This window comes from Coloeus monedula (genome assembly GCF_965178545.1).
Source record: "Coloeus monedula genome assembly, chromosome: 6".
Taxonomy (NCBI): domain Eukaryota; kingdom Metazoa; phylum Chordata; class Aves; order Passeriformes; family Corvidae; genus Coloeus; species Coloeus monedula.
Genome location: NC_138786.1, coordinates 29,513,133 through 29,532,229, shown reverse-complemented (window position 1 = coordinate 29,532,229; position 19,097 = coordinate 29,513,133). Strand labels below are relative to the sequence as shown.

At 38.5% G+C, this 19,097-nt stretch overlaps 1 protein-coding gene across 7 annotated transcripts in view; it reads left to right on the top strand.

Moving 5' to 3' along the window:
• Positions 1-18,867, top strand: part of PCNX1 (pecanex 1) — a 90,477-nt gene extending 71,610 nt beyond the window's left edge. For all 7 annotated transcript variants that reach the window (XM_082283676.1, XM_082283680.1, XM_082283678.1 and 4 more), the window contains 8 exons: positions 964-1,064; positions 2,153-2,303; positions 3,976-4,206; positions 4,587-4,861; positions 6,535-6,776; positions 7,830-8,266; positions 9,644-9,784; positions 13,328-18,867. In XM_082283676.1, coding sequence (XP_082139802.1) covers positions 964-1,064; positions 2,153-2,303; positions 3,976-4,206; positions 4,587-4,861; positions 6,535-6,776; positions 7,830-8,266; positions 9,644-9,784; positions 13,328-13,468 — 1,719 coding nt within the window. In that variant the 3' untranslated portion in view covers positions 13,469-18,867. The remainder of the gene's footprint in view (positions 1-963; positions 1,065-2,152; positions 2,304-3,975; positions 4,207-4,586; positions 4,862-6,534; positions 6,777-7,829; positions 8,267-9,643; positions 9,785-13,327) is intronic.
• The last annotated feature ends 230 nt before the right edge of the window (positions 18,868-19,097 follow it).

Here is a 19,097-nt window from a genome sequence, read left to right as displayed (position 1 = left end):
ACACACTATACCATTCCTTTGGACCACTGGAATTGTTGGCTCATGGAAACAATTGTCCCATATTCAGCCTTTTCTTCTTTCTGCAATCCTTCCACCTTTTAAATAGGAGTGTTAGTATGTTTGTACAGGAATGCTCTGACTTCTTGCTGTTTACAAAATAACTCTGTGGTGTAGTCAAATTAGTGTTGCCTTTGAGAATAAGCAGAATTTGACTGAGATTAAAGGGACAGGAATATAATTGGAATTTACATGTTTAATGAAGGATCCAAGACTTTAAGAGTTCAGTTTTGCTTTGGAGGTAAAGGATCAGTTAGAAGCCAGTTTTAACAGGGGTGAGACTTAAAGTCCTGTGGTCAAACAACAGCCAAAGAAAATTATTTCCCTCCAAAAAATGAACGTGAAATATTTTGTATGTGTACTGAAAATCAGATTTAATCATTTAATTGAGTGATGCCGTTTGCTAGGGTGCTACATACCCTGGCTATACTACTGGCTTTGAACTGAGGGCAGGTCTCCCCTAACTAACCCCTTGACTAAAGCTGTAGTCCAGGGAAGTTCTCAGGTAAATCAGGCTTAAATACTCCTAACCAGTGGTAATCCACTATATTCACTGAAAATATTTTTGTCTAAACCCCATGGTTTTGCTAATCAGCAGTTTGCCTACAAGATACACATACCCATGGGGAATGTAGCATACATCTGTTTAGCTAACAGTTTGTCTTGTTTCAGTTAATCTGTGTGTTTGCCTTTACAAATATTCTTAGGTACTTTTAAAACTCTTCCTCAGACTTTGAAACAGAATTGATTTTTTTTTTAAGAGTAACTGCTGTGGTAGGTACATACACACGCTTGAGAACTGCTACGTTTGGGTCTTTTTACTCCTGCTGTCAGAATCATCTTTTTCAGTGGCCATTTCTTTATTCCATTCACCTAATTTATTATTTTTTCTTTTGTTATTACAAGCCACTGGATTCAAGTAAAGACTCACCCCTAGTGACATTGTGTTATGGACTGTGTGTTCTGGGGCGGAGAGCATTGGGAACAGCTTCACATCATATGTCTAGGTAATAAAACATTGCTGCAAGCTTCCTGTCCTCAAAATCTGAGTTCTTAGATTAAGTTTTAGATGACTACCTTTTCATAGAAGAAATAGATAATTAATGTCATCTTTCCTTAAACTGGGCAGGTTTGCTGTGTAACTGTGTAACAGCCAGTGAAATGTAACTAAAGAAAAACAAATGAGGGAGAACTTGAATTTCAGCATATTGTTTTATTGAACTAATTCAAGATGGGAATTCTGGTATGGGTAAAGACCCGTTATAACCAATGGAAAAAAAAAAACCAGGAACTGATAGAGTTCTAAAAGTAAGCTCCATTTCCTGCATCAAGTAGATGTCCTATAGGAAGTAAGGGGAAGAAGAGAAAAGTTAACTTTTTTGAAGACTGACAGCCTCAACTCTAGAAAGCAGATGTAAAATATAGCTATAAGGTTCAGGAAATCACAAGGTGGTGGCTTAAAAAGAAGCATAATTGGATGTGGAAGCTATTAGTCAGCTGGGTGCTGACTATAAAAACTGTTCTACTTCATGTTCAGCGCAACTGTTAATTAATTCTTCTAAGTACCAGCCAATTGCCTCTTGAAGGTTGTGCAGATATGGAGTTGCAAGATTTATTAGAGCATATTTGATTTTTCACTCTTAAGTTAGCTTAGTAATTGAAAACAATGCCTTTTAAGCATGAAAAGTTGACAAGATTTTTATTTTGTTCTAAAGCATGGGCAATTGAAGTTGCATACCCTCTTTAACTGGTCCATTGTGTTACATACCCTGAAAAGTTTTCCCTTTAAAAATCTTCAGAATGAAATCAGGCACTCCTCATGGTGTTTCTGTTTAATTTAGTCCATGTAAATAGTCTGTTGCATGTATAGTTTGTTCGTTACCTGTTCAGTGCAGGTAGACATCTAATGTACCAGATTTTTTTTACACACACATCTTTTCCCTGTCTTATCCTGTAGCTTACCTTGGTAGAGAAGAATTGTGTGCCTTTCTGTGCAGCTCAGCATTTTCTGTCCTTTTCAGTGATAATAACTATGGATTTGTTTGTACTTCTGTTAATACTTGAGCTGTTTTCATGGTTTTTTCCCCTTCAACAGTAACCTGGAATCCTTCTTGTATGGCCTTCATGCCCTGTTTAAGGGTGACTTCCGTATATCTTCAATTAGAGATGAATGGATCTTTGCTGACATGGAATTGCTGAGGAAAGTAGTGGTTCCTGGAATACGGATGTCACTGAAGCTACATCAGGTGAGAGATTACACAGAAAGATATGTCCAGTCTTTTATTTCTGTGCATTTGTTCTTTTCAAACTAAGTGTCTGGGACAGAGGAAAAAGAGGATGAGAATAAAAGGATTGTGATAGAAATTGACAACTGAAAACAAGGGAGCATTATGGTCTTGTCCTTTGATTTATTGTAGCTTTTGTGGAAGGTGATACCGAGAAAAAGGAATGTTTATGCTCAGAGCTTGAAAATTACATTAACTGTAAATCAGAGAACATGTCAAGCATTGTTTCATACCTGTCTGGAGACTTCCCTTATGAGCAGCTTCTCTCATATTTTCCCTCTCTTCCCTCCCCACACATATGTAATAGGCTTTAAGGTTATGCATTCAAAGCTGCACAGTCCTCTCCTCCAGTGGGAGTTGTTTTTCTTGTTCTTTTTACTCTGAAGTGTTGTAATCACAGGTTTCAGGTGAGAATGAGAATAAGCTGAAATTAGAGTTTGTCTTTGTAGTGAAGTGCAGGTGAAGATGAACAATCTCAAATTCTGTCCAGCCCATGTATTAATTCAGCAAGTACAAGAAAACATGTACTTATCACTTTAACAGTGATAAGCACTGTGTAAGGGGGGAGAAGTGTTGGTATGCAAGAAGAATAGATTGCTTGAAAATCATAATAAATAAACAAATCTTAGTTGCAGTTTAAAAATTATTAGTTTATTTTTTGCCTTCATTGCAGAGCCTGGAGTCCCCCAAAACTAGCAGTGATTGAATTAACTCATTCACATAACACAAACTCTGAATTTAGCAGTGTGTGTGTTGGGAGTACATACAGCAAAGCAGAATAATTACAAAATCATTGTTGAAACCAGCGGAAGTACCACTTCAACAACTCTCTAAGTGTTCTCAGAGAGTTACTGTGCAGAATGGGTTTGATTGAAGTCAGAGAATGAAAAGTGAGAAAAATACAGATCACTCTAGCAATGAAAAGATAGAAGTTCTGAACATTATTATATTAATCTATGAAAGATTATTTTATTCACTTGTAGAGCATGAACGTACCCAGGCTTCAGTCAGTGTGGAAATTTAGCTATTAACCACAATTCTTTTTTAACCAGGAAGTAATGTTATCCAATACTGAATTGAACTTGCAGGTTTTGTGTTTATTTGACTGGCAGTAATGTAAGTTGTCTTGATAGTATCTGATGCTGAAAAAGTTTGTCATCAGGTATTAATGTGAACTTTTTAATAGTAAATATTGTTTTTCTTCTTACTGCCGTTTTCATATATAGTACAGTCTCAGTGAATAATCAGAGCTTTACTTAAGTGTGTTTTACAGTTGGAGGCTCGTGAATAAGAAGAGAAGCTAAAACTAAAAGGCTTCTGCCAACAGTATAAACAGATATAAATCTAGTGTAAATTTCACCTAGAAATTTACTTGAATCAGTGATAGACAGGTCCTTCCAATTATTTTGGTTTGAAGTTAAAAAAGAAGCAAACACAAGCAAACAGAACCAATCTATTGTAAAAGAAGTTATCTTTAACAGTGTTCTTAAAGTAGGTATTTGATACTTTTGATGGCTAACTTTGTATAATGCACTGGTCATTTCAAAAGTTTGAGGTGTGAAACATTCTATTTTTGTGTGGTTACATCTAAAATGTTAATCATACCTTATTGAACATGTATTATTGGAAACAGGATCACTTCACTTCTCCAGATGAATATGATGATCCTTCTGTCCTTTATGAAGCTATAACAACCCATGAAGAAAATCTAGTTATAGCACATGAAGGGGACCCCGCTTGGCGGAGTGCAGTTCTTTCCAATTCTCCGTCTCTTCTTGCTCTGCGTCACGTGATGGATGACGGCACCAATGAATATAAAATCATTATGCTCAATAAGCGCTATCTCAGTTTCAGGGTCATTAAGGTAAGCTTTGAGTATGTTTCACAATGTGACAGCAAGTTGTGGTGTATCTTAATCACTATACCGAACTGCTGCTTCAACTCAAATCTTGACTGTTTTGTTATTAGTAGGGCTGGTTCTTCTCATACAGTGCAAGTGTTGTATCAGAAAATCAGTTCCGTCTCATTTAAAATGTTATTTCTCATCCTATTCTTAGATTTGTTAATCCTCACTGTTGCAGCCTGTGTGCCTAAGTTCAGCCTGTTAAAGAACTGCGTACGAATGTGTGCAGTTGTGCAGTGCAATACTGCATATGCTCATGAAGGCTTTGGTATAACACAGCAGTCACCACATGCTTTCATTGCTTCACTTTCTGACACAGCCTCTCTACTTGGCTTTTGCAGGTGAATAAGGAGTGTGTGCGTGGCCTGTGGGCAGGACAGCAGCAGGAGCTTGTCTTCTTGCGTAATCGTAATCCAGAAAGAGGAAGCATCCAAAACGCTAAACAAGCTCTGAGGAACATGATCAACTCCTCTTGTGACCAGCCAATTGGATACCCCATCTATGTCTCACCTTTGACTACTTCCTATTCAGATAGTCATGAACAGCTAAAGGACATTCTTGGTGGAGCCATCAGCTTAGGAAACATCAGGAACTTCATAGTGTCTACATGGCACAGGTGAGCCAAGGAAAGGGATTCTCATTAGTATGTGTTCATGCTCTCATATTCCATTAACTAGTCTTGTACAGGCCCAACACAGCATAATTTATAATACTCAGTCACATAAAAATAAATCAGTCTTGACTTTTATTTTAGGCACATCAGTAACATATGGCAACTGCTTTGGTGCAGGATTAATCTCCAAGGCTGAGTAATACACCACAAACTATGTAAATGAGAGCTCAGAGGAAACAGGACGAAGTCTAGATGCAGGAACTGCAACTTCAGGTCTAATGTTAGGTCTGATAATGAGAGACAATGCAACTTCTGTACTTTTTTTTTCAGTACCATTGCTTTTGCAGTCTATAATACCATCTTTACAGAATGGTACAGTTTGGTAGGGTTCCTGTTTGGCAAATATTTAGCATGAAAATACCTGTATTAATGTTGTTAGGGCATGCTCATACATAGTTAATGCAGGCTTTAGCTGTTGTTCAAAATCACAGAAGTGCTTACATGTTATATAATGCTTAAGGTTAGCACCAGAACAAGTAACTGGAATGATAATATAATAATTTCTCCATGTGACCCCTGGGTAATCCAGTCCAAATTCGTGCTGTGTTTTATAGGCCATGAGAACTTTTACTGCACTTCTGGTCCTCTATGACAGTGGCTCCAAAAGCAGCAGTGGCAGCAGTGTGGCATTCAGAAATGTGTGTCCCAGTTCTTACTAGTTCCAGGAGCTGGTGCCCTAGTCTGAGCAGTCCTGTAGCTGTTCTGATGGTCGTATTTATCTTAAGACATCTGCAGCACATCAGAACAGAACTTGCTGCTTCACCCAGAGTGCCAAAAATGCCACATTTACCGCAGTCTGTGGTGTTTGTCTCCTGCTGCCACCAGCTTGTCCAACTTGATAGAATAACAGGTGAAAGTATGACACACAACAGTATTTGAATCCAAGGTGTTTATGCTTCAGGAAAAGAGAAATGTAAAGTAGGAATTGAAGGCAGAAGGAAATGTGCTGTGGTTGTTGTGTCCTTTTGAAGTTTATTAGTGTAAACAATGTGGTGAAAAAACTGTGTGGTTATGTATATATGTACTGGAAAATGGTGGCTAACCTTCTGTCTGTATGTTCAATATGTGCTTGAATGATGTGTGTCAATAGGGGATACACATCATCAAGTCACCCCAAGACAGCTTCAAACAGTTGTGAGTGCATTGCTGTATGTAACAGAAGCCAAATATATTGAAAATCCAGCATTCTTTCCTTGCTAGTCTGTGTAGACAAAGGTCTTGCACTGTAACAGTTATACATGACTAGTGTGATAAGTGGCTTAAGTTTACTAAACTGTCCTAAAATAACCAGGATGTTCTATGAGCATTTTAGAGTTAAAATTGTATCACTTTGTTGTAATTCAGAGGTGGCATAATTTTTAAAAAGCTGTTTTATATGAGCATTTGACTTGTCATAAATAACTGTTATTGAATAGCTGTCATGAAGAAAATCGCAATCTCTTAGAAGCATTTATATTTGCAAAGCATATTCTGAGAAAATGAAGTCAAGTTTTAACTGATTTTGCGAAGTGCTGTGGATTGTGCTGAGTGAAGCCTTTTGCTTGTCATGAAGCATTTCTTAGAATCCTAATGATTAGAAGGCCTACCTTAATGTATCAATTGCATTGTGTTTCCAGACTAAGGAAAGGCTGTGGAGCTGGCTGCAATAGTGGTGGAAATATTGAAGATTCAGATGCTGGAGGTGGAGCTTCTTGCACAAGTAACAATGCAACGATCAATGAGTCACAGAGCAGCATGTCACAAGGAGGAGGGAATGCACCTACAGGGCAGGGACCTGGAGCAGTACAGCACCCTCCTGTTGCACCTCATCCCACAACTTTTCCTGCAGCTCATCCACCAACTCATCCCTCCACTCTGGGTAAAGTTAAAACAAAGAAACAACTTCATACAAGTTCAATCCTATGGCCAGAACAGGCCTTTTAGCAAACAAAAGCAAACAAAAGTGATGTGGTTTTGTGTTGTGTTAAGAGCTGCTGGATTCATCTCAAACTACAGTATTGTTTTATGCAATACAAAGTTCCCAAACAGATCTGATAAATAGAGGTATAGTTGTGCTGACAAAATAGATTAAATAACTTTTTATAACAGGTTTCTACAGACTGGATCTTTTCACTTCTGTTATATTGTCTGCAAATATTGATCTCATAATTTTTTGGAATATTTATAATAGCTAGACAGTGAAACAAATTCTCTTTATTTGCACAGTATTCTAGCTGAATCTATCCAAGGGTCCACAGTGATCTGTAGTTAAGGAGGTGACAAACACTAAAGCTTTCAAAGCTTTAAAAAGTCTTTCAAACACTGCCTTTACTCAGAAAGAAAACATACATGTATGTAGTTGAATGAACATAATTACATCTATCAGCTGAGGAGAGGTATCTGCAAATATTTACTATACGAAAAGCAATTACACCAATGCTCGTGAACTGCAATTTCTGGTTTTAAGCGTATTAAATTCTGAACTTGTTTTAAAACAGCTTTTGTTCTAACAAATTTTCTGACCCAAACTTTGAATGTGTAGTCAAGCATATTAAGAAAGAATAGTCAGTATTTTGAAACATGGGCATCTGTACCTGCCTTATTGCCTTAAGTATGGTAAACTGAAGTGTTAATATTAAGTAACAAATTGTTAATGCAGCAAGTGGAAGACTGAAGCATTTTTCAAGGTACTTCTCTGATAGGGATTGTGAATTGAACAGATGAAATTCTGAGATGAGATGAATGGAATATATTGAAATGTTCTGCTATGTGAGATGCAGCAGAGATCTTCTGCAGTACATCTATTTCAGATCATGTTGGTTAGAGCCAATCAGTTTTGTATATCTGTGCACTAAAACATTTGTGTGTCGGCAATCTGTTGTGTGGGGGAGGCTTTATCAAACTTTCCTGATTCTGTATCTTTTACTTTTAGGCACCAGTCACAGCTCTCACTCTGTGCAGTCCAGCCTTGTCAGACATTCCCCTGCCCGTGCCTCAGTAGCTAGCCATTCATCCTATTGCTACGGCAGCCGTCATTCATCTCTTCGCACATCCACAACGGGCTTTGTGCCTTGCCGGCGCTCTTCCACCAGTCAGATATCCCTTCGTAACCTCCCATCATCCATCCAGTCCCGCCTATCTATGGTGAACCAAATGGAACCTACTGGCCACACTGGGGTCAGCCTGCAGCATGGACTGCCCTCTTCTAGCAGCTCCAGCCAAAGCATCCCAGCCTGTAAACAGCATGCCCTTGTGGGCTTTCTAGGGACAGAAGGAGGGAGTAATGCAGCTGAAACTCAGTCAGGTGGCAATGCAAGCCCTGCAAATCAAATGCAAGCCAAAAAGGATGACGTTATTTACAGAATCCAGGTGAATAGTCTAGAAGAACAAGTTAACTGATGTTTCCACGTGCTTTTATTAGTTGTTCCTTTGTATGTTATTGAAATAGCTACTTTAAAATACACATTCTAGAATATCTGGTATAAAGTTTCTGTGCAGTTATGTTTGGAGAATTAATGTAGAGAAAAGATTTTCTGGACAAGCAGCCTTTCCTGCATGCTCCTTGTTTACATTATTTTTGTTTTGCTGTAGTGGAGCTCTGAGAATGTCAGTGGAACTCAGTTCCAGTTCATACTTAGTTTACCTTTTACACGTTACAGTAGGTAAAGCTACACAGCTTCGTTTGCAGGGTAGAAAGCTTTTTTCTTTGAAGTCAAGTAGATTTTCCACAGAAGTAAGTGTAAAAATACTTGCTTTCATTTTCATTTGTATTTATTCTTTGATTATATCCACTTCAGGGTTTACTGAGCAGCAAACAGTACACTATTGACTAAGTTAATCATGGCAGCCTTACTTGTTTTGTGAAAATCCAGAAATTTGTATTCTTGCTTTGTTAGCTTTTTATTAGCCCCACATACATGTCTTTGGCATTATACTAGTGGGAAACCTCAAGAAGTGTATTTAAGAGATTAGGTCATAATAACCAGGATTTCATTGCTGATACCACCTCAGTTTAGAGTAATCCTTAGTAAATTGCATCATAGTGGGCAAAGTTAAATTAATTTTTCAGGTCTGTGCTTAGTAGCTTTTGTTTGCAAGCGAGGGCCCTTTTATGAAGCTGCTTACTAATCCTCTGTGTGAGGAGGATAAAGTGGACATGTGCCCTTGGATAGTGGACATTATGAAGTTCTCTCTGTCCTTAAATAGGAAGAATTTTTCAGGAGTTTTCTCCTGCTTGCCCTGTGGAGAGGCCAGTTTACTTCAAAACACAGGGTGGGTCTCAACTAACCATGCTAGTAGATAAATACTTCTTCTGCCTAACAAAGAATTCCCCAAGACCATGTTTCTTAAGATACTCTGTAAGAAGTAATGAGCCAATTTTAACAGCTCATCATCACTTAACTTCTTCCTGCTACTAGACTGTGTGCTGCCAGTGCTCATGTTGTGCCAACTCCCCAATCCTGCCATGAGCTAGTATAACTGAAAGAAGTGGGGAAGGGAACCAGAGCTGTTGCTTCAGTGAACTGGCATATTGTCAGCTGTGTCTGAAACCACAGCATCATTTCCAAATTCAGTGCTGTTTGGGCTTGGAGAGCCTGGAGCTTGAGTTTCCAACCTTGAAATTGGTCAGAAATCAATTTCAGTGGGTTAAAGTCAGTTATCTGGAATTATGTAAAAGGTTACAGTTTATCTGTTTCTTTTAAATTTTGGCTGAACTAACAGTCAAAACTCAATTCCTGCTTATAGTTAATGGATCCCAGTCAAGTACTGGAAGGTATCAACGTGTCAAAAAGGAAAGAGCTGCAGTGGCCAGATGAGGTGATACGGCTAAAAGCTGGAAGAAACAGCTGGAAAGACTGGAGTCCTCAGGAAGGCATGGAAGGCCATGTAAGTTTTGCTTAGAAGTTGACAAGCTAACCTTAAAAAAAAAAAGCAGTGTCTTGATTCTGTGGCAGTCTGCCAATATGTCAATGCCAAAGATCAGTGTAGTGGTTAAGTTAGATCAGCAGCTGTCCTCAAAATCACTGTTGCTGGAAGAGCAGGTTTAGAATCCTAATTTGAAGCAGAGGGATATTTCTGCGACTCTGTGCAAAAGATGCAAGATGATGTTTCGAATGTTGTCAGCCACCTCTCCTTCCTTGCCTTCTTTTAGCTCTTGTCATGATCACTCAGGCATTGCTCTCATTCATCCAGCTTTCATTTTCCTGTCTTTAAACTGCCAATCCTTGAACAAATAAGGAAGATCAATTTACTAACAAGTCCGTAATTGAAAGATTAACAGTATTTGGTTTTAAATTATTCTGATCAAAATATAGCCAAATAAGATTGTCTTTGGATGTCTCTTTGTTATATAACAGATACATGATAGGTGTTTGCTTTCCTTTAAGAAGAAAATCTCTTCTAACTAAAACTTGTCAAAGCCCATGACATGAAATTCCGTCTCTCTTTTCCCTAGCGATGTTACATCTGCATTTTATAAAAATTGACTGCATTGGCTAGAAAACTTATCTCCCAATTTAAGCTCCTTTTATGGGCAAAAACCCCAGTGTGGTCTTTGAAGCTTTTTGATTTTTACTGAGGTGCACTTTTTTTTTTTAAGACCTTGATGTCTGTAAAGATGCTCCACTATTCTTTCAGTGATAGAGGGAGGAGTCATTGACACTGTGTCTGCATTGGTTCATCAATAAAACTGTATTTTCATCTGGAATATATCTGTTTTGAAGAAATTTCTGACTGCTCACATCAGTTGGAGCCATTGTTTATAAATTGCATTTAGGGATAGATTTTGCCATTTGAAAGTCCACACCACTGTGGATATATGTGCAAACTTCAGGTAAGAAATGGAGATACACCAGTAACACAGTATATGCTGTATCTACTTTGCTGTTTTATCTACATGAAGAAAGGGCCCCAGAAACACAATTACTCATGGAAGGAATCTATCAGAGTTGACAGTCCACTTTTAGGATAGTAGGGTTATGTTGTAGGTAACACCTTTGAGTAGAATGCTGTTGTAAATGTTCAGTTATGTTGGGTTTAGACGTACTGTTGCAGATCAAGAATATCATAAAGATGGTGAATGTAGAGTTTTACTGAAACCTGTCCTCTTGCCTGGTGTCACTGGACAATTTTTTCAGGAGTTTGTGAGTGTGTTTTGTGAATTGCAGCATGCTGACATGTACAGTGACTGATGCTGAAGAAAGATTAAGAGGATTTAAAAGTCAGAAGAAGCTGCTGTTCTGAATGCTTCTCATCTATTTTTGGTACAGCATAAGGGCAGATTTTTTTGGAAGAGTGTCTTTTAACCCAACAAGAAAGGGAAGGAAGCACAGATTATCCTGTTTGTGATAGGAGGAAAGGATTTAACTTGATGACATAGTTTCCACTGCCTGCTTCAGCTGCCTGTGGTTAAACATACTAGTATCAGTTAAAGCTTTTGGGACAATATTCCCTTTCTGATCCTGTGGCTGCGGTCCTTTCTGCAAATAGGCAGAAATGATTCTTACCTGCTGAGTTGCTGCTCATCAAGCAGTTTACCTTATATCTGCTCTCAGTATGAAGTTCAGCACTCAGTAGTTTAAGACTTTGCTGCTACACAGAAAAAAGCATTTTTCCTAACTTAGCTTTTTATCTTGCTAAGTGTGCTATACAGTGTGTATATAAGGCAGAAAGATATTATAAGGTTTCTTCAAGGAAATTACATTTAGGAGTCCTCTTTGTAATGTAGCTACTTTTTCCAGATTTTGAGAGGGTATGCCCAGCATTATCTTTTCTGTGATACATGATGCTGGGGTGTAGAAGAACCCTTTTCCTCCTGGAGATTCTTACCACCTCTTGACTTCCTAGTGACATAATTTTTCATGTTGTCAGTCACTTATATGGACCAAATAAACACCAGTCATGATAGAAGAGATGGTAAAACTGAGAGTGGGAATATGGCAGTGGTGAGTTTTAATCTGTGTACAGCTTTTTGCATATACACAAGTTTTTAAGGAGCCATGATACTGATGCCCTTAGCTATCTCAAAGCCACCAATTTTAAGTTGGACAACAAGGATATAGTACTTGAGACTTCACTGGAAGACTTTTTATTGTGTCTGGGGATAGGATATTCCCGGCCTCATTTCATACAGCAGTGTAAAAGGTTTATATGGACACACTTTGAAGTCAGACTTGAACAGACCACTTAAGTATCACAGTGTTGCATCAAAGAGGAACTAAAGATGCCATGCTTCCCTGGTTAAAATTCTCTCCCTGTATCTATGCAGCATAAATCTCATGCAATGGACAAAGCTAAATGTCCCTCACCCAGTGTTAGAGAAATTGTCAGCTGTGTGTAATGAAGATAAAGTGAGTCTCTTGGATTTGATCTTGGAAAACTTGTGGGGTTGTTTTTCTTTTTTTTCCCCTTTATATCTTTAGGACTCTTGAAAACTTCACTGTCGTGGAATTTGTAAAAATTAGTTTTACTTACTTTTTGACTGACTTTGTCTTGAATTAAGGGTTCTTCTCCAACAGTTGGAAAATTTCAGATAATCCTATTTCTATGAAGCTGACAATACTTAGACCTGTGTTAATGGAGCATCCTTATGGTTCCTTTGAGGCACCCAGAAGTTAAGGGTGTGTTTTTATGGAAGCAGCTGAGCAGAGACATGCAAGGTCATACAAGGGCCTGTATGAAAAGGGACTTTCTGGCAGTCAGTATCAGGCAGGATCCTTGGAAGCAGCAGATCAAAATACCTAAATTCTGTAGATCCAAGGGAGTATGGTACAGTAATTTGTACCACTGTTTCTGAACCCCTTCTTTGTAATATTTATAATTTAAAATTATCTTTGAATAACTTTAATTTAGAAGATCAACCTTGAATTTACAGTGCATAGGAAACGAAATTAGGGCAAGGGCTTTAATTTGGAAGAAACAGTAGTGTACACCTGACTCCTGGTAAACTGCAGTTCTGTGCTGCACGACACTGAGGTATTTTAAGGCTATAATAATTAGAACATCAAAATATCCCAAATCTGCATGTGTGCACTTTTTTCAATTGCTGCTCACTTTGGATGAACTGTTGGTTCTGATCTGGGTCAAGTTGTTTGTTCCTACTCAAATCTAAATCAGACTGGCTGTTCTCAGGTAAGGAGGCTATTCTCACAGTTGGACTCAATGATCTTACAGGTCTTTTACAAGCATTTAGGTTGTAAAAGACCTAAATGTGATTTTAAGCTGCAGATCTTCAGACATACTTCAATGTGCAGCTTTGGGGGTATGCTGTCACTGAAAAATGAACAACTATGTCAGTATAGCATCTATGTTTTTGCTCCTTTGGCCCTGTAAGGGTCTTGATCCTTGATCTGATATCAGCCACAACTTCGATATGACAGCTCTCTCTTTGGAGCTTACATTTCATTTTACTTTGGGTTTTTTTCCCCCTAGGTGATTCACCGCTGGGTGCCTTGCAGCAGAGATCCAAGTAGTCGGTCACATATAGATAAAACCATCCTGCTGGTTCAAATTGAAGATAAATACGTTGCTGTTGTTGAAACTGGAGTCCTTGAACTTGGGGCTGAAGTGTAAATCTCTTTGAGACTGAAACTTCCCCTTCTCCAATGGTTCGGAAGAGAGAAGGGTCCAGAAGAAGCAGCTCCCAGGACATGAAACTTTGGTCCGGTTGTAGGAAAGGACTTGAAACACAGATTTGTCTAAATCCCTTTCCTCAAATAAACAAGTGTAAGAAATTTTTTAAGTTGTTAGCTGCTGAAGAAACACTTGCATGAAGGATAGATTTGTTGAGACATATCTTTTGTTTATAAATTTTGTTATGCATTGCGTAATGCTTTAAATCAACAAACTTTTCAGTTCTAAGATCAGAGCACCTCATATTTTTCTAATTGTTTTGCCAAAAATTGCCATGTCTTGTCACAGAGTGCGTGGAATTCATCCACCTTATTTTAATGAAATTGACTACAAACCTTCAGTTTGGTGAAACAGTGTAAGGGTTTCAGGTGTGGCAAGAAGAGACTGAACAGATGTATAGATTCTTATTCCTTATGAGCTAAACATTAATGAGAACTGCACTAATTTTTTTACAGCAATGCACTAAAAACAACCCTGAGATTGCTGAGAACATTTATTTATATATATAAATATAAGTATATAAAATACCATTATTTAAATTGCCTTTGGGATTAATCCCCTCCCTCTCCATATACATGTTGATGGTAAGGGCTGTGCCATGGGTTTGGTTCTATGTTCTGTATTTCGTACAAGTGCATTTGCTGCATCCTCTTCACAATAAATGGTAAAATAACAAATGTGTAGAAAAGCACCTGAGTATCCCTGTACTACATCAGACTTTATTGTGGTGGCAGCGGTACGTCTAGCTTTAAAGTGGGCCCCAGTATGACTTTCCATCTGTCTTCCCTTCATCAGCCATGGATGCTTTGCTTCTTTACACCCAGAGCTGGCTGTGTTGTTTCACTGGCTCTTCTCTGGCAAACACGGTGGTTTTAGTTTTGTAGTGGGAGGTGCAGGTCCATGATTACTTCACGGATGCTTGAAGGATTTTTTGATTCTATCCAATTTTAAAAGAAAAAATAGCAACAACAAAACTCCCCAAACAAAACAAAAAAAGTACCAAACGAAACTTGACTTCTGCTTTTAAAGATCTTTTATAGAAGGCACAGCCCTAAACTTGTATCAGTTTTACCACCTTGCCTTTTCTTTCCCTTTAGTCTTCATTCTTTTCTATGACTTGAATTTTATTTTCTGTGATTATATATTCTATGTAAGTGTAATTTGAGTATTTATAACTGTGAAGTTGAATTATTCATGTGTTACATATCCTAGGTTTTATTGTATTTTTTTAAAAGTGTGTATTCAGGGAAACAAGTAACTCAGAACTATCATGGGAGTGTGAGAGGGAAACTGGTTTGTTCTTGACTTGCAGTTCCTATGACTCACTTTTCTTAATCCGTAAGAAAAAAATGTACCTGTTGTGATTGTTTCCTGTTTCTGACCTGTAATTATATAGGACTCTGGGGAAATTGCATACAGTACTAGCTTTTGGGAGCAGCCATCTTCTTCCCAGTCACCTCCACTTCTTTATGTGTATTGTAACTAGAAGAGACTTCTGATATACCACAGGGGTTATTGTAATTAATTCTCTGACATCAGAGAAACATTGTCCATTATGTACCTAATGTAAGAGTGAAATTATATGGGATAAGAAAAAAGGAAGAAACAGCTACTTAAGAAACGCTGGTATTCCAACTCGAGTCACTGTATGCCATCTAGGCATGAAAGGGTAAGTCTGTGTGCCTGGTAGCTACTCAATTCCAGTTACTGTTCCCAGTAAGTGATACTGGGACCTTGCTTGCATCATTGATTATGCAAACTTGTCCTCGAAATGCTGTGCATCTTAGAGTTGCATATTGCTATTCAGTTTATACATACACAGTCCCATTTAATCATGGTATAAATGCACAGATCTGCCACCCTTAAAACTATGTGGAACAGCAAAATTATTTATCATATATACACATTATAGAGTAGTTGAATTCATCTCCTGCATATGTGAAAATGTAGTACAGTAGATGAAACTTCTGTAGCGGTCTGGTAATGCTGCTATCAGGAATGAAGAAAATGTCTAAGTTTTGAATTGAAGGCCTCTTAGTTAAGGTTTTATTCTGTGTCCATCCTTTCAGGTAAATACCCTTTTGATTAATTAACCCTCCAGGTTTTCTGTATCACTGGAAACATTGCTTCATTTTAAAGGGAGAAGTTTGTTTGAAAATAAGCCCCTATTTGACATTAGTTGCACAGGGTTGGGTTTTTTTTGCCTTGGACTGAAGCCTTGAGGTAAACAAATGACTGAAAACCAAAAAACATAGTTTAGGGTTTTTTGCTTTGTTTTTTTTTTTAAACCTGACTGAAACAGCTTTCAGTATGTTAACCCTGACAGAACAATCTCTCTCTCTTTGGGGCAAGGTAAGGACAATGTGCATTGCAGGTAATAGACATGATTGGAATTAATGGCTTGTTAGTGTGGAAATTTTAGCACATGTGTATCTGCCTGGAATTCGATTGGCAAGCAGCAGACAGGGAAAGAGAGAGACTTTTCTTTTTAAGGGCAAAGAGAATTGAAGAATATTTATATTTTTTATAAATCATAAGGTTTTTGGTGTGCTGCCTTCAGGAGATGGATTTTAATGTGGACAGCTAAAAGGTGAACACTTCCTTTCAGGTACGCAGCTAACATCTGTTGTGAAGCCATTCACATAGTGCTCATGCCTGTTCCAGATCTGCTCAACAGAAACCACCTAGTTGAAATTTCACTCTTCCATAAGGCTTTGGAAAATTAACTCCTTAAAGTTTTTCCTGAACTCATTAAGATTCATATATGATTGTATCTTGGTTTGTACAGAGTTTGTGTTTGGTTTCCAGTGTGCAAGTGACAAAAATGTTTGGTTTTTTCTAACTCAGAATCACACAGAATTAACTAGGTTGAAAAAGACCTTTGAGATCATAGAGTCAAAGGACTGAATACCACCTTGTTAACTAGACCATGGTACAAAGTGCCACATCCATTCTTTTCTTAAACACCTCTAGGGATGGTGACTCTACCACCTCCCTGGGCAGCCCATTCTAGTGCCCAATCACTGCTTCTGTGAAGAATTTCTTCCTAATGTCCAGCTTAAACTTCCCCTGGTACAGCTTAAGAGTGTGTCCTCTTGTCCTGTCACTGGTTCCCTGGGAGAAGAGGCTGAGCCCCACCTGGCTACAGCCTCTTTTCAGGGAGTTGTGGAGAGTGATAAGGTTTCCCGTAAACCTCCTCCAGGCTGAACAACCTCCTCCCCGGCTTCCTCAGCTTCCTGATAGGATTTGTGCTCCAGAGCCTTCACCAGCCTTGTTGCCCTTTGTCTGGATGCATTTGAGCATCTCAATGTCCTTCTTAAATCGGGGGGCTCAGAACAGGACACAGCACTCAAGGTGCAGCCTCACCAGTGCCAAGTACAGGGGGACAATCACTGCCCTGGTCCTGCTGGCCACACTGCTCCTGATAAAGGCCAGGAGGCCTTTGGCCTGCTTGGCCATGTGGGCACACCTCCCCACAGGATAGATCTGTCTGTGGAAACTTCTGTTTTAGATGGAGATTATTTCATCTTTTGTTTTATTTTCTTGGCCTTTGTCTTGATGTGTAATACTCTTCTCCTGTTGTAAGGATGGAAAAGATGGGCATTTTCTAATGAGTCCTGTCAGTCCAAATTGAACCTTATGACAGAGCAGAATTTTTTAGATCTTTCTAGATTTTCATGAAAACCCATATAGATGATTGCTTTTACTCTGTCCACTTGCTTTGTGATATTCTCTTGCCATAAGAACATTCCAGTTAAGTCCTCCTGCTGTAGCTTCCAGGAAGATCCCAGTCTATTTTCTTTCTCTTAGATTTCTTTGGAAGTGGTATCTGTGTACATATGTAAGGACTTCTCCCTAAAACACTCAGTTGGAGAAAAGGGCTTGAAAACCCCATGGATCAGATTATGTTCGTTAGTAAAAATGGCTATTACGTGATTTCTTAAACCCTCTTCCTATTTCACTTCTCTGTGAAATCTTTTAAAATGTTCTGTTTAAAACAAAAACCTAGAACTGTGTATGTGACACCACTGATGACACCTAGACTTCTGGGCTACTTGGCAGTGTATTATACTAGTGCTGGATTCTGGGGATCTCTCTCATGGTCCAGCATATGTGAAATGGTTTCAGAGTTTGGGGAAGATGATGGTGGTCGATCGTTTTTTGAGGTAATTCCTTGGCTGAATGGCCCTACAGCCACTTTGCCTGGGACATCTGGCATGTTTCTGAGCGGTGATGTCAGTTTTCCGGTCAAGACTGTAGTTACCACCAGTCATTCCTCATCCCATGTTCACAATGCCTTTGGGAACTGAAGAACTCTTTGAGAAGCCTGGATGACTGGTGAGGTGACAGATGAAGACTTGTGGCACAGGTCCTTGCCTTTGGCAGGAGGCCGTAAAGTTTTATCTGGATGTGGGCAAGTGGTGGAAGAGATGCCTTATGATTGATTCAGCTTTCTCTGATAATGCACATGCCACCATGCAACCTAGGGGTGTAGATAACAAAGACACTGCTTTAAAGATCTATCTCAATTACAGAAGTCTCCATTCACAAAATGGAGCTGGATAAATTGCATTTTTTACCATTAACAATATTATTCAACTTATATTGGATTTGGGGTTGACCGACCACAGGTTTTATGTACTTAATTTTATTAAGGAATTTTATACCTATTATATAGGCATCTATTCTTTTCTTGTCTGGCTTGCTATTTGATAATCTAATGCAGTACATTCAGTGGCGCTGGACTCTTTCAGAAATTGTACTGGTAATTCCTGGTGCCTTAGTAAAAAAGTGGGTACATAACACCTTGGTGGAAGGTAAAGCATGTGATTTGTTTCACCCCAGCATGATATGCATATTTCTAAAAAGGTGATTAAGATGGCTGCCCCAAAAGATTTTGGGAGTATACCTACATCACTTGGTCATGAACATTTGAATATGAGCAATTTTTATGAATTCTGGTATGTACAGTTTGAATAGATAATCCCAGTACACTTAGGCTACAACTTTGAAAGATGGCAATCAAATAGCTGGATATGTAACTTCTTACACAGATGCCCCTGAAAGCTTGACAATAGCTGCTGGTTAGGAAATGGAGAGGGGAGTAGAGCATAAATGAGAGGATGGCTTTGGTTTTTAATGGACAATGAAAATATATATTGCCTCTACCAGCAAACGGTTACTTTGCCAGGGATAGGGATATATGTACCTGCGTGTCTGTGAGTGTGTATGTGTCTGCGTGTGTTATTGGAAACAGCCTGTAAATATTGTAGCTGTTTAAAATGGAAAAGGCAGAGAGTTTTTTTGCAACATGTTGCAGCAAAAGGACAGTATTGACAGTGGAGAAACACTGAGAAATAAAAGAACCTTTTTTTCACTTGTTGTCATTTATTGCACGATTACATTTTCATAAGATGTCATTCTCACAAATTCCCTATAAGGACTATTTTAAGTTTACTCAAACCATCCTTTAATGAAGGATTCTCGTGTTTAAAAAATGTCTTTTGTAGCTATGCAAAGAGTAACCTTAGCTATTCCTATTTTACTGCCAGCATCATCCCTGTTTTCA